The sequence below is a fragment of the Lissotriton helveticus genome, chromosome 7, assembly GCF_964261635.1.
Source record: "Lissotriton helveticus chromosome 7, aLisHel1.1, whole genome shotgun sequence".
NCBI lineage: Eukaryota > Metazoa > Chordata > Amphibia > Caudata > Salamandridae > Lissotriton > Lissotriton helveticus.
Genome location: NC_136068.1, coordinates 1,788,955,759 through 1,788,971,348, shown reverse-complemented (window position 1 = coordinate 1,788,971,348; position 15,590 = coordinate 1,788,955,759). Strand labels below are relative to the sequence as shown.

Sequence of the window (15,590 nt, the reverse complement as noted above, 5' to 3'; positions counted from 1 at the left end):
AGTTCAGTTTCAGGCGGCTGATCTTCATCCATTCGGCTACTTCTTTCATCCCTTCGTGAAGGTTGGCTCTGGCAGTGGCGGGGTCGTTGGTGAGGGAGAGAATCAGCTGGGTGTCGTCGGCGTAGGAGATGATGTTGAGGTTGTGCTGGCGTGCGATGTCTGCGAGGGGGCTCATGTAGACGTTGAAGAGGGTTGGACTGAGCGAGGAGCCTTGAGGAACGCCGCAGATGACTTCGGTGGCTTCTGATCTGAACGGGGGGAGGCGGACTCTCTGTGTCCTTCCGGCGAGGAAGGAGATGATCCAATCCCATGCCTTCTCCTGGATTACGACGTTGCTGAGTCGCTGCACTAGCGTACGGTGGCAGACAGTGTCGAAGGCCGCTGAGAGGTCTAGGAATATGAGAGCTGCGGTTTCTCCGATGTCAAGCAGTGCTCGGATGTTGTCGGTGGCTGCGATCAGAGCGGTCTCGGAGCTGTGGTTGGCCCGGAAGCCAGACTGCGAGAGGTCGAGGGATCCGTTCGTCTCGAGGAAGGCGGCCAGCTGCTTGTTGACGGTCTTCTCGATGACTTTAGCAGGAAACTGGAGCAGCGAGATGGGGCGGTAGTTCTTGAGGTCGGTGGGGTCGGCTGATGGCTTCTTTAGTAGAGCGCTCAGTTCGGCGTGCTTCCAGCTCTCTGGGAAGGTAGCGGTGTCGAAGGAGGTGTTGATGATGTCCCGCAGGTGGGGTGCGATGACAGCGTCGGCCTTGTTGAAGACGTGGTGAGGGCAGGGGTCGGTAGGAGATCCGGAGTGGATGGAGTTCATCGTGCGGACGGTGTCTTCGGTGCTGATCGGGGTCCAGGCGCGGAGGGCGGTGGTGGGGGGCGGTGGTTCGGTCGTGGCGTGCGTCGGTTGAGTGCTGAAGCTGTTGTGTATGTCCCCGATCTTGTTGTGGAAGTAGGAGGCGAGGGAGTTGCAGAGGTCTTGCGAAGGGGTGATGTCGTTGTTTCCGGCGTTGGGGTTGGAGAGCTCTTTAACGATGTTGAAGGGTTCCTATCTGTTGTGTGCGTTGTTGTCCAGTCGTTCCTTGAATGCGGTTTTCTTGGTGGCGTGGATGAGTTGGTGGTGCTTTCGGGTGGCGAGCTTGAGGGCAGTCATGTTGTCCGGTGTTGGGTCTCTGCGCCAGGTTCTCTCGAGGGCTCGGCAGTTCTTCTTGGAGCTCTTGAGTTCGTCGGTGAACCATGGGGCTTTCTTGCTACCGGGTCTGCTAGGCCGGGTCTTCAGAGGGGCGAGGTTGTCTGCGCAGTTGCTGATCCACTTCGCGAGGTTGGTGGCCGCCTGGCTTGGGTTCGTTGTGCTGGTGGGAGGGTTCAAGCTCAGGGAGGTCGCGAGCTGGTCGGCTGTGATCTTGTTCCAGCTTCTGCGTGCAACCTGTTGCTGGTGGTGGTGGGTCGTGGTCCTTCTGAAGCTGAAGTGAACGCAGCTGTGGTCCGTCCAGTGGAGTCCGGTGGCGTGGCTGAAGGCGATGTCCTTGCTGGATGAGAAGACGGGGTCGAGTGTGTGTCCGGCGTAGTGGGTGGGGGTGGTCACCAGTTGCTTGAGTCCGAGGTTTGCGAGGTTGTCCAGCAGGGTGATGGTGTTACGGTCGTTGTTGTTCTCCAGGTGGAAGTTGAGGTCCCCGAGGAGGATGTAGTCAGCGGAGGGGAGGGCGTGCGGGCTGATGAAGTCGGCGATGTCTTCGCTGAATTGTGTGCGTGGTCCCGGGGGTCTGTAGATGATGGTGCCTCTCAGGGTGGTCTTGGGGTTGATGTGGACCTGGAAGTGCAGGTGCTCGGTGGGTGCGAGGGTGTCGTCGGTGTTGGTCGTGATGCGGATGGTGTTCCTGTGGATGATGGCAATGCCTCCTCCGGTCTGGTTGATGCGGTCCCTTCGGATGATCTTGTAGCCGTCTGGGATGGCGATGGCGATGTCGGGCGCTGAAGAGGCGTTCATCCAGGTTTCCGTGAGGAAGGCGACGTCTGGTGAGGTTGTGTCGAGCAGGTTCCAGAGCTCGACGGTGTGTCTGTGGACGGAGCGGGTGTTGAGCAGGATGCATTTCAGGTGGCTGCTGCCGTTGCTCGTCTTGGTCTTGGTTGGTGCTGGAGTAGTGCAGGTCCGGATGCAGGTGAACTTGCAGGAGTTGCAGCAGAAGGGTCCGTGGGTGCGTCTCGGGGTGGCACGGTAGCAGCCTAGGGATCGGCCGGTGTTGAGAGCGTAGAGTTCAGTGGCGGTGTAGGTCCGGCGGGTGGGCTGGCGACTGCGGGGGCCAGGGGGTCTGGCGCTGGGCGCGGTCCAGGCGCGGACGGGCGCAGACGGGCTTACCTTTGGCGCGCCTTTGGCACACAATCGGCGCGCCCGCTGCGCGTCAACGCTGCGCGTACGCACGTTCGCCGTTTATGGCGAAGTGCGAGGGAGGGAGGAGCAGCAGGGAGGCGGGAGCGGGGAGGGTACAGAAGGAAAAGGGGGCGTGGCCGCACGCAGGCGGCGGGAATCAGGGAGCGGGGCACAGGGGCAGAGAGGCAACAGAGAGGCAAACAAGGGGAAACAGGCAACAATCACTACCAGAGTGGGGAGCAGTAACAGTACAGTGGGGAGATAAAAACGCTATAAACACACTATGACACACAGGCTGCTACGAGCACGAGAGCAGCGGCGGGGGGCGGGGTCGTCGGGGCGGGCTCAGCGAGGCTGAGACAGCAGCGGGGGAGGACCGCACACGCAGCAGCTGGTGGCCGTGCGGCGCGGGGGTGTCCTAAGGATAGGTCATATTAGGGCTTTACTTTCCTTTTGCTCATGGCGAAAGTGTGCATTAAGTTATACAACCTGTGTGAGGTCGATGAGGAAGCATTTCCAGATCCTCTGTCCTTTATCACTTTTCATACGATTGCTAGCTGAAAATAAGTGAAGTGCAGGTGATAATGAGGCCGTACAACTTTTGCTTTACTACTAAGGTGTCTCCAGTAGTATGACTTTTTGGGGATGGAGATATTACTGACATAGGACTGCTGACGTCTATGCTGAAGGTCTTGGTGGGTTCTCTGGGAGCTCTTCAGGTTTATTGTTTGATATCCTCCATGCTTTCCTACTGATATTTAATCTAGTTGAAGTGTTGTGCTGTTGTATTTTTAAAAAGGTGGCTTGAGGCTGGTGTCTGACACTGTAAAGGGTAAAAGAAGGGTAGCAAAAATGGTAAATTCAATGGAAATGGTGATGTTGATTTCGAATGAGTGGCTGAGGTTGGGGCAGTGTAACACAGCAGCACTGGGGTAAGGCCAACAACTTCCAATTTCAACTTCCTGATACCCCCTCACCTCACTGGCTGAAGCCTAGCACAAGTGAAGGTGGCCTCTCTCAGTGTTCTCCTCACTCTCACAGCTTTGTTTCAGTGCCAACTTCCCACCTCTTCAGCTCAGTACCCAGAGCTCCGCTTTATTGGCCTCCATGCCTTTTTATGGGGAGAAACCACTGGGGGGCTTGCCTGTTGTCCCTATCCCTGTGCCAGAAGCCTCTCTGTCTCTCTCTCTCTCTCTCTCTGGAGCCTCTCTGTGGGTTCACCACTGCTGCCAATAGTGTTACCAGGCCTCCTTCCACCACTGCCACCAGCCCCCTCCTAAAGAGCTCCTACAGAGCAACTGGAAAGTCTCGAGGGGACTCCAGCTCTGGCTCCCTGATGCAAAACTGGAGTGCTGGTCGATTGTATGCTGGTGGGGGGTAAAGCAGAGTGGCACAATGCAGCACGGCATAGTCCAGCAGGCGATCACATAGGAATGACAACGGTGGCGGGGGGGGGGGAATCAGCTGTTATGATATATGAAATGTACCTTGTTCACATTTTGGAGATAATATATTTGTTAGACCTGGCATCTTTGGCATGGTTTCCCCTGTCTTTTTGGCCTCTACCTCCTGTATTTATGATGCTGTGCTGGATTTCGTTTTTGCTTGTTTAGATGCTTTGGACACTCTGCCACTGCTGATCAGTGCCAGAGTGTAAGTGCTTCCTGTGTAAATTGTTATTATGATTGGATATACATGATTGGCATATTTGTATCACCAAGAAGTCCCTAGTAAAGTGCACTGGGTGTGCCAGGGCTAGTGATGACAAATGCTACTAGTGGGCCTGCAGCACTGATTGTGCCACCCACAGGAGTAGCCCTAAAATGGTGTCTCAGGCCTGCCACCGCAGTGCTTGTGTGCAGTCTGTGAACTGCCATGTCCTCCTAGTCAGTGTCCCCACTGACGAGGCCTAACCCTTCCCTTTTTGTGCACATTGGTCATCCCATGGAAGGCCCAAGGTACCCGCCTGGGCAGGGTGCAGTGTATGTGAAAGGTAGAGCATGGACTGGTGCCGGTGACATGTTCTGGTAGTGAATTACAGCCATTTTCGTTTTTCACTATTGTAAGGCTATCTTGCTCCATAGGTTAACATGGGGGATGCTGGCTACAGTGGCTACCAGCAGTTCTTCCCATAGGAACAAGATAGGACATAAGAGTCTAGTATCCCTGAACTCAGAATTTAATAACACATCTTTTAGGAAAGGTTGTTTTTGAATCCTGTGTTTGAGAACAGCACGTTAGAAAGTTGCTATTCTCTTGTCTGACTTTCCTGTGTGCCTTGGCCTGTTTGTGTATTGACTGTCTGGTTCCCGCCGCTACGAAGGTCGAGATCGTCACAGCACCTGTTGCCGCTGTCAGAGCCGTTGCATCCTTCGTTTGCGGGACGCACCCGATCGGTGTGGGAAGTCTAACATCGCTGTGAGTGTCGTCGCAGAGCCTGTCGTCGCTGGGTGAGATCGCCGCACCGCCTGCTTGTGGACCGCATCACGTTGCTGCGAGAGTCATCGCCGAAGCCATCGCATCGAGGAGCTGCGAGAGAGAAAATCACCGCTGGTCCGCGCATCGTCGCCCCGGAGATCGTCGCAACTCCAAAGATCGTTGCATTGTACCTTTTTGAAAACAAACTTCCTACGAAACCTACGCACCGGTATCCATACAAGTGGCCTTCCTCCCCATACAGACTGGATTCGTCACAACATGCCAGCTGCTGCAGCGGGGCTGTCGCAAACACCTCCCCAGGGTCTCAGGAGCAACGCATCGCTTGTTTTTCACCGCACCAGCTTCTGCTTTTGGAACTTTGTCGCAACTAAAGGTACTGTGAGCTAAACGTGTCGCAACTGTGAACTTTTTACGCAACTGTGTCCGCAACCTAAAGATTTTGATCGCAACCTAAAGATTTTTATCGCAACCTAAAGAACTTTATCGCAACCTTAAGAACTCTTTTGAAACCATATTCTTGAACTGTGTATGTTCGATTTTTTTCTTTTTGGTCTTGTGTAGTTTAGATTAAATACCTTTATTTTTCTAAACTGTTGTGGAATCTGTTTGTGGTGTTTTCACTGTGTTACTGTGAGTGTTGGTACAAATACTTTACACATTGCCTTCTGATTAGCCTTGACTGCTCGTGCCAAGCTACCTAGAGGGTGAGCAGGGGTTATCTCAGAGGGTTTCCTCCTTGCCCTGACTAGAAGCAAGGGTCCCTATTTGGACAGTGGTACCTACCACTGCCATTTAGAGACCCCCAGTTCTAACAATAATCATCTAAAAAAAGTATCTCTCTGGTGAAAGCATTAAATGTGGCCTCACTAAAAATGATAGGATGACGAAACTCGCAGAGTTTTACTCCGTGGAATTTCATAGAGTTATATATCAACTCCGCTAGAATTCGTGAAGTTCTGCCCACCCCTAAAAAAATGTAGACAACAGTCTGAGAATCTGTAAACCATCCTTTCAACACTGATAACAGTTTTCCAAGAGTGCTAAGTTTGTACAAACCACCTTGCACATACCTTAGAGAGACAGCATGACAGCCTCTACTTTGCAGAACATTCTAGCTTCAAAAATGATACGTGACATATTAGCAAAATATGGTAATAGGATATTCAACCCTCTGTCCCAAGACCATTCTCAAATACATAATCCAGAAACCTTAACAAGTAGGGAGGATTCCTACGTAATCATTCATAACTCATTCATCACTATTCTCCCGAGATGCACGATATGTCAAACGTGCAACTACTCACCCTTACAGCTACACGATTTTCAAAAGGTAACAAGGTCCTAAGTTTCATTGGTTGAAAGATTTGTTCGCTGCCCCAGTATTTCTTCTATTCGTGGTCAGTTGACCCTCCTTCCCTGTAACCTTCTTTTAATACCGACTACTTACAGTGCACAGTGCCAACGCTTACCTGGATGGTATGCATCTCTGCTCTAAAGTATGTGCTGAGGGTGCCGAGATTCAAGGAGTGGCAAGAGTAGTTGTGTTGCCTAGGTGGAGCCATATCAACCTCAACAGGGGTGTAGTTGAACCTCTAGAGAGTGGTTGTGCCCGAGGGTAGACACCTGGCGGTGCACACCAGGAAGCATTGTGTGTCTTGAGAAAAGCTCCACAGTGCATCACTGAACTCACTTCTAGGGCCCTTTTCATTTTTTTCCTGTCGCCAGTGTGCGCATGTACGGTAGGGTCTCAAGGACTACCCATGTGAACAGTCTTTGCCCATGAAATAGGTTTATAATTTAATTCTTTATTAATAGCTATTTAATAAAAATATTGAAAATTTCTAACATTCATGTGTGAGAATCAGATCTACAGTACAGCCTTCATTTATTTTACCCAAAAAAATACTGCCAATTTCCTAATGTTCTAAGATTCTGTAAGAGTGAGGATATGATTCTTACATAGGAATTTATGTAAAAAATCCAGCATCCTTTCTCTTAGAGAAGACCCCTGTAATGCTCCTGAAATGTGTTACTCGTGCCTTTCGCATAGCCAATATCAGTTCCAATGAACTAGACTGTTAACTCTACTTTCAGCAGTGATGTCATTTGAGATGTCATCAGTGATGTCACTGACCATGTCATGAGTGATATAATATGTGACCTTATCAGCAGCTCATTGCGGGGGAGCAGGTTATAGTTAGCTCTACTAACTATAACGGGTGAAATTCTCTGGTTTTGTACGAGTCAAATGTCCAACTAACTATATGGGGCCTGAAATCTATGTTTTTTTCAGTGAATTTCTAAGGTTTTTTAAATGCTATTTGCTAACTATAACAGGCCTGAAACCTATGGTTTTTTCAGTGAATTTCTAAGGTTTTTTAAATGCTAATTTCTAAATATAACATCCCTGAAATCTATGGTTTTTTTCAGTGGATATATATATATCCACAAGAAGAAGCACCCACAATTTGAAGGCCTCACACTGCCGTGACTTTTATAACTTATTTATTTGCAGGCAGCACTTCAGCAAACTTCTTACAGCACAGCTTGATTAAAACAGCCATCAATTTGTCAAACGTTTCAGGCGTCCTCACCCTTGCTCACTGACACGGTTGCTCGAAGAGAAAGCGGCACATCTTGTTTGAGCCCACGCTTCATTTTTAAAAAAAAATTAGGCGGGTTTCATGACCCCAATGCAAATTCCGCCGAAATTATTTTAAAAAAATGCTTTTTTGGGCCCAGGGGGTCCTTATGTGACCCCCTGACCAGGCCTAGGGGGTCAGGGTGTTTCTACCCTGCCCCCATTTCTTAATTTTTCACTTTGCTCCACTGTTTTCTTGTGACTCAGTTCTACCGAGTCACAAGATGGCTGCCAACACTTCCTGGTTTGGAGTGCTGGCATTCAATCAGAGTGTAGCTCAGGAACTAATGAACGGATTTACACCATTTAAAAAAGGGGCTCTTTCTGAACCAAGAATTACCTTTTTGCTAAATTTGATGTAATTCCGTTCAGCAGTTCGGGCTGTAGCTTTGTCTAAAGTTTCCTATGGAGGGCAGGTATCAAAACTTTTTCTTTTTCTATTCTCTCAGGAACTACTGAACGTATTTACACAATTTAATAAAAAGGGCTCTTTCTGAACCAGGACCTACCTTTTTGCCAAATTTGGTGTAATTCCGTTCAGCAGTTTGGGCTGTAGCTTTGTCTAAAGTTAAATTAACATGGGGAAAACGTGTTTTGGGACCCCCCGTTTTTCTCAGCCCCCGCGTGACAGATCACCCCGAAATTTTCAAGACAGGAATTGACCGGAGCGGGCCACTAGTTTTTGAAATTTCACAAAGATTTGTCAACTGGCGCCAAAGTTATTTGGAAAAGAAAAAACGCTTTTCCTATGGAAACTAGGTCCTAACTATAACTACCTACTGGCGACCGCCATTAGGCAATATATATATATATTTTTTTTTTATTTCATGATAAAAATATATATATTTAAAAACTAAATATAGTATCATAATATTAATACTTTTTAAAATATTTTAATTCAATGTAACCTTTAAATTCTGAAAAAAGAAATGAAAATACATCGTATACATAACAGTTAGTAAATTTCAATAAATGGTAAGTAAATACTAAATGAAAAAATATATTTTATTGTAGGTGGGATTTAAAAAAACGTAAATAATTAATCAATTAATTACTTACTCATTATACTTTTAAGGACTGAGGGCTGTAAAAAATCAATTTTATTCTAGTTTTATTTGACATTAATATTTAACACTGAAATTATTTTACTTAAATTATATTTTGTTATACTTTTTTTACTTTTGCCCATGCTTTGCCATAGGGAGATCTTTGACCTGGTGAAGGACGCCCTAGCCTACATGTGAAAAAGGTACTCCTAATGTTGGCTCCATTCTTTGCATAAGGGGGTTGGAGGCAATTAAGTCTAAACCTTAACCCGTTGCGTGCTCGTGACCGAACCGTTCCGTCACGAGCCTCGGGTGGGTTGTGCTGGTGACGGAACGGTTCGGTCATGGCCCGCTCGCAGCGTTCTGATGAGCGGGTGGGGCCGTGACGGAACCATTTCGTCACAAGAACAGCCCACCTGAGGCTCGTGACAGAGTGGTTCCGTCACGAGTACGGGAGCGCCGTGCGGCCCCACCTCCCCCTTAGTGCTGCGGCGGAATAGCCGCCACAGCTAAGGGGTTAAAGTAACCTTAATCTCAAAATCTATATGTGAGTAAATCTACATAGGAAACGTTGCCTTTGTGAATAGATCTCAGATTCTTTAAAGTTAAGGTGTTGTCTCACCTCACTCTAGTTCAATCCATGAGGCACTTGTGAGAGTTCAACAGTTCCAGGATTTACCTTGGTATTAATAGTCAGTATGCGATCACTGTGTGTCTGGGGTCCATAAGCTAAAAGAGGCACAGTCCCACCTTTTACAGATCCTCACAGAACATCTGTTTGGTGATCCTCAGCTCATAGGGCCTCCTCGAGGCAGGGGATTCTGTGGACATGTGGATGAGTGTATGGTGATTGTGCTGGTTATCAGTGGCAGCACCAGTCACTTTGGCAATTGGCATTTATCTCCTCTGGGGAATCTAGCTGTTGCTCTTTGCTGTTGGTGTTTCAGACCATAGTTGCTTACTACTCTAGCTATCTCAGGTCACAGTTGCTCATAACTGCAGCAGTTGCTCCTCTAGGGGATGAATGGGTGACTTGAGGTTAAGTCTCAGAGGCTGGGAGACCCACGCCAAACTCGAGTTGGCATGGATTACAATCCTCAAACCATGCTGTGATTTATGTGACTGACTTAATGGTACAGAGCACAGCAGTTGGGGTTTTCCTCCTTGGCATGTATTCCTTGCAGGGGTCAGGCACCCCTTCCCTCTTTCAACAGGTCATCAGCTTCACACTCTGGCTGCAGCAGAATGGACAATAGCATACCACCTGCTATACTGTACTTGGACCACTCAGACCGCATCAAGATTTCTCTCCTAAAGGACTGACACTGCCCTACAGCCTTGGAAATACAGACCCTCTGGGGATAGACAGTTTAGGTTTCTCAAGCAGGATAAGAGCTTGATTTCATCATGCCACACCAACTGCCCCCAGATCAACCTTGGGACCATAGCAGTATATGCAGAAACTTTACCAAGCCTTGAAAAAGCACCAACACTGCATGCTGATAATGAGCGAAACACGTATTGGCTGCACTTTCTGAGGTTCTCTGGACATAATTCCCTAGATTGAAGGTATTTGACTAACTTTTCGAATGGTTCTTTACTACTTATGTTCTATTGATTATTGATATGTTAAAATGAGTAAGATTAAGCTATTAACATTCCAATTGTTTGTTAGTCCCACCAGCTGCAAGATCATTGGCAGGCAGCAGCTCCCTCAGCAACTTTTGGTGATGTCCACCCACAACTGGGCCACTTACTGTACAAGACATCTGCACTGGCTCTTAGGATGTTTTTGAGAATAACTCCTCCCTTGGTCAAGGAAGAAACTGGAACCAAGTGGGAATGTTTGGGCCCCAATTTTATTGTCATTTACCAGACAGCTAATGTAGGTCTCACGGTCAAAGGCCGGAACAGTTCTATTAGTTCTATATCAACTCCATGTAGCGGACATAATCTTTGTCTCTAGTGTCTCAGCTGTAGCACCCACAACAGCACAATCAAGTGTGAATCTCTGCTCCAAGCTGTCATCAGCCCTTTTAGGAGTTGCAGTTGAGGGAAGACAAAAGTGAAGGACCTGCCTGAAAGACTCCCTCTACACCTGAAAAAAACCTGCAGAACACTAGAAGCCTTTATAGCAGTGCTCTTGAGAGACATAATCTGCCTACCCTTGAAAAATGTTCTCTGGTGTATTTCTGCAGCGGCCCTGCCTCCCTCCTCCCACACTTCAGTGCCTGTGGCTGTTCCCTCTAATCCAGAAAAGCCAGCAATGGTTTATCTTCTCTGGGGCGGCTAAGCCACAATAAACATTTTGTGCTACATTGTACCATGGGCTAACTAAAATGTATCCAGTGATCTGGTGAAGAATGCACTTGTGAGCCCCTGCTGTCAGCACCACATACGCACAGTACCCACACACATCGACTCTAGATGTCAGAGCACAGCCTAGGCACTACATTCAAGCAAAATTGTACACAAGTAGTCTTGTGTTAGCTTGAGGGTATGCTTGGCACATTCTTCTGATGACCGAGCCAGGTTGTTGGTCTCACATCTTACTGGATCACCTAAAGCACAGGGTGCGTGCATGATTGATGTGTGGAAAAAAACAAGTACCAAACTTCATGCAACTGGGTTACTGATGGCATGCTTGCACATACATGTTACCATTTAGAGGACATTCCCAATCCTAACATAAAAATTACTAAATAAAAAAAATAAAATGTACAATGTCCACCACTATTAACTGCAACCCCTGAAATGATGGTTCCCTATCCAAATTAAATAATAGCGAATAAAATCTGAGGGAACACTGAGGCTATTCAAATTGGTTTTCTAAATCTTTGAACAAACAGGCAGATTACAGATGTTTCTGGTGCATGGGGTACTGTCTCACTTTTGTTAAACTCAGAATGCACGCAGACAATAATACATGTGTGGCAAGGCTGATTACCCAAGCTCCACTCAGGATAACAGTCAGGGTTATAATAAATATTAAACTTTAGTCATCCGTATTGCAGGGAAGGATGTATTGTATCCTCTCTCATTTCTACCCCCCCAGTGTACTCTACTGTGCTCCATGATGGTGTACAATGTAGTTGTCACCCTTGTTGTAGTACTAGGCTCCCAATTTGTACTCACTGTTGTAGGATCCTCTGTTGCAGTTATCTGTAGAGTTGCAGCATTCTAGGTGAACCCGAATAATGTACTCCTCATGACTGGAAGCGCTGAACATTTGGTTACAGTAATCTTCTGGGATAATGGAACAAGACCTGCTGAATGTTGTGAACACTTTACCACCTATAATACAACATGCAAAATACAGGAATGGCGTTTATTACTTAAACTACAGAGGGCACAACTTGAATAATCAAACCCCACTCTATCACAGGTTTCCAGGGTATTAATTTTATCTGTTTGTAGAATGTAGATAGAGCAAGCCTAGGCACAGAGGCAGCAGAGCAGAGGCTCGGGTAATAGCAGATGCCATAGGATAAACAGCAGGTTTCATAGAGGAAAGATGTTTAAAGCAGAACAGATCGCTAGTTTAAGAGGTAAAGTCTAGAAAATGGGTCTTTAAGTCCTATCTGAAAGCCATGAACATTCGATTCAATCAGATATGCTCAATCAATCAAGTGTGCAGGGTAGGAGAGCGTCTGATGTTGACTGGGAGCTCATTTCAGGTCTTGGCCGCGACATAAGAGAAGGCTCTTCCACCTGCTCCGGTTCTGCGGATGTGCGGGGTCTCTGCTAGGGTGAGGTCTGCAGAGCGGAGGATTCTTTTGGGTACATGGAAAGAGACTCTTACCTTGAGGTATTTGGGTCCGATGTTGTGGAGGGATTTGTTGTCTGGCTGTAGTGTTCTGGATGGTCTGGAGCATGTGTAGCAGGGATTTGTTGATTACAGAGTGCTGGTTATGAGTGCATGCGTGAAGGCCTTTCTGACTTTGGGGGGGACCACTTGAAGGTCTTGCGGAGGATACGAAGGGAGTTGACGCAGTTGGAGTCTACTGCGTTGATCTGGTGAGTCAAGGCCGAGGGAAGAGGACCACCAGGTGTTGTCCCAAGCGGTAAGGGAGGGTCCAAGGATGAGGCCCTCTGTCTTCTTCGAGTTGAGTTTTAGGCAGCTGTTGCTCAACCAGGATGCAACGTCTTTTATTCCTTTCCATTAAGCTGAGTCCGGTCTCTTCTGGGTTCTTTGTGAGGGAGAGGATGAGCTGGTTGTTGTCGGAGTAGGATACTTTGCTGTGCCCATGCTGTCTGCCAATGGCGGCAAGGGGAGCCATGTAGATGTTGAAGAGCGTGGAGCTGAGCGACGAGTTTTGGGGTACTCTGCAGTTGACCTCTGTGGGTCCGGAGAGGAAGGGTGGGAGTCTGATCCATTGGGTTCTGCTGGCGAGGAAGGAGCAGATCCATTCGAGGGCGGAACCCCGTATGCCAATGTTGTGGAGTCTGGCTGCAAGAGTGCAGTGGGAGACAGTGTCAAAGGCGGTCGAGAGGTTGGGGAGAGGACTGGGAAGAGTTAAGGATGGCGTTCTCTTAAATGAAGGTGCTCTGCTGGGTGTTGACGAACTTCTCAGTGACTTTTTCTGCGAATGGAAGGAGATAGATGGGCCGGTAGTTTCAGGTAGGTCAGGTTGGGTCAGCCGAGGTTTCTTGAGGAGAGGCTGCTTCCAGACATTGGGAAAAATGCCGGATTCGAAGGAGGCATTGATGGTCCAGGGTAGTTCAGGTGCTATTGCGGCGGTGGCTCTGTTGAATATGTGTGTCGGGCATTTTTCTGTAGGGGCTCCTGAGTAGGTTCTCTTCATGGTGGTGGTATCTTCGGTGGTGATGGTTGGCTTGCTGTCATTGCTGGAGGGGAGGGTGGTTTCTGGAGTATGCTCTCTGAAGTTGTTGTAGAGAACCTTGATGTCCAGATGAAGTTGGAGGTGAACTTGATGCAGAGTTCCTGGGATGGCGTGACATCCGTGGCTTCGCTGGGGAGCTTGATGAACTGCTGGATGATGTTGAAGAGTTCCTTTGAATTTCTGGTGTTGGTGAGAATTTTGTTATGAATGCAGGTCCTCTAGGTGGCTCTTATGTGTTGGTGGTATTTTGTCACGTACTTCTTGTGGGTGGTCTGGTCTTTGGGGGTTTTGCTGTTTCTCCATCATTTTTTGAGATGTCTGCAGGAGCTTCTGGCTTCTTGGAGATTGGTGGTGAACCAGGCAGCCTTCAGGGGGCATTATTTGTCTGGGTGGCAGAGGGGCGCGAGCTTGTCTGCGCAGCTAGTGATCCAGTGGTGTAGTTCCGTGGCTGTGGAGTTGGTCGTGGCGGAGGGGGGTCATGGGTAGGGGTGTAGTTTAGGTGCTCCTCTGTGACCTTGCTCCAGTTCCTTCATGGGGCAGTGGGGCCGGCTTGTGTACAGTGGTGGTGTTGAAAAGAAGTGTATGCAGTGATGTTCTGTCCATAGGAGCTGCAAGATGTGGCTGAAGTGGGTGTTGGTCCCTCCCACAAAGATGGGGTCAAGGATGTGTCTGACCTTGTAGGTGGGGGGTGGTGATGAGATGCTTCAATCCGAGGTTGGCGAGGTTGTCCAGGAGGGCGATGGATTTGGGGTCACTGTGGTTGTCGAGGTGGTAGTTCAGGTCTCCAATGAGTATGTAGTCCATGGAGGCGATGGAGTGGGGTGCGATGAGGTTGGCAATGGTGGTGGTGAAGGAGCACGAGGCCCCGGTTGTCTGCAAGCAAAGGTGCCATGAAGCGTGGTTCTGGGTCTGGTCTGGATCTGGAAGTGGAGGTGGAGGTGGAGGTGCTCAGTGTTGGAGAGGGAGTTGCTCGTACTGAAGGTAGAGAGTCAGTGGGAGCTCTTATGTGCAATGGTGAGTCCTCCTCTTGGGTGGTGGGGCCGGCCGTCCTCTGGATCTTTTATCCGTTGGGAATAGTGCTGGCAACGTGGGGGGCGGAAGCGGTGTTTGTCCAGGTTTCTGTGAAGAAGGTGCTGTCTGGCGAGAGGGTGTTGAGGAGGTCCCAGATCTCAATGGTATGTCTGTTTAGGGAGTGTACATTGTGGAGAATGCACTCCAGGGTTTCACTGGTGCGGGAGTCTGGTGTGGGTGGGGCAGTCACGGGTGCTGTGGATGGTAATGGATTGTCAGGAGTGTCTGCAGGGGAACTGGTGATGTTAAGCATTGACTGCTGGCAGATGTTTTTCCTCGCGGGGTTGAGTGCGAGGAGGGCAGCTGACTCGTAGTGGTGGTAGGTTGGAGATACAGGGTCCCGGCACTGCTTATGGTTGGGTCACAGACAGGCGCAGACGGACTTGCCTTTGGCAGAGGAATGTCACACCATCTGGCGGCCTAACACCAAAAAACATGGTTTAATGTTTTCATATTGTTGGCTAATTCTTTCTCCAGTATTTAGGGCGTTTGCTCTTCATTGACTTGAGCATCCTGTGGTCTGAAGCTCATCTTTTGGATAAGAAATGGGACATCATAAAGAAATCTTGGTTTATTCAAGCCAGTTTGAATTTAATTCTAGATAGCACAAGGAACCAGAGTAGATTCTCTTAAGATGGGGTAATGTAATCTGATTTATTGGCTCTGGTCATTTAACAAGCTATCACATGAAGGTTGGACCTTAGAGGAAGCATTGAGGATTTGGGATTGTGCATAACTACTGCATTTCCTCAATCCAGAAGAGATTGGTGGCAAGGTGGCCCACAGAAAATGTCTCCTTCTCTGGAGTAGACCAGACTATGGGCCTCATTTATAGAAACTGTTGCATCGGTGCGTGAAAACTGTGATCCTACAGTTTTCACTGCACCCTCCTTGCGACACTATGGATGCGCCGTATTTAATGTACAATAAAGAGTTGGCTCTAATCAGTTAGGCTGAGCACTTATAACACTAGACCAGAAAGAAATGCCTTAACTGATGAAACAATTTTTAACAAACAAATTTACTCTGCAAGGAAGAAAGGCTCATTACTACCTGAGGCGTTGCTAATCGATAGCGATTTATTCATCAAATTCAAGTTATTATTTTTCAAAATTTTTCATTTTATATACAAATACTACACCATTATTAAAGACTCATTCACCTTATCAGACATGTCACAATCATTCAACATCAGA

The 15,590-nt window shown here is 48.1% G+C and overlaps 1 protein-coding gene across 1 annotated transcript in view; it reads right to left on the bottom strand.

The window, feature by feature from the left end:
• Positions 1-11,591: 11,591 nt before the first annotated feature.
• The window catches only part of LOC144769716 (uncharacterized), a 105,378-nt gene continuing 101,379 nt past the window's right edge, over positions 11,592-15,590 (bottom strand). The window contains exon 4 of the mRNA XM_078653898.1: positions 11,592-11,773. Within this exon, the coding sequence (XP_078510024.1) occupies positions 11,592-11,773 (182 nt within the window). The remainder of the gene's footprint in view (positions 11,774-15,590) is intronic.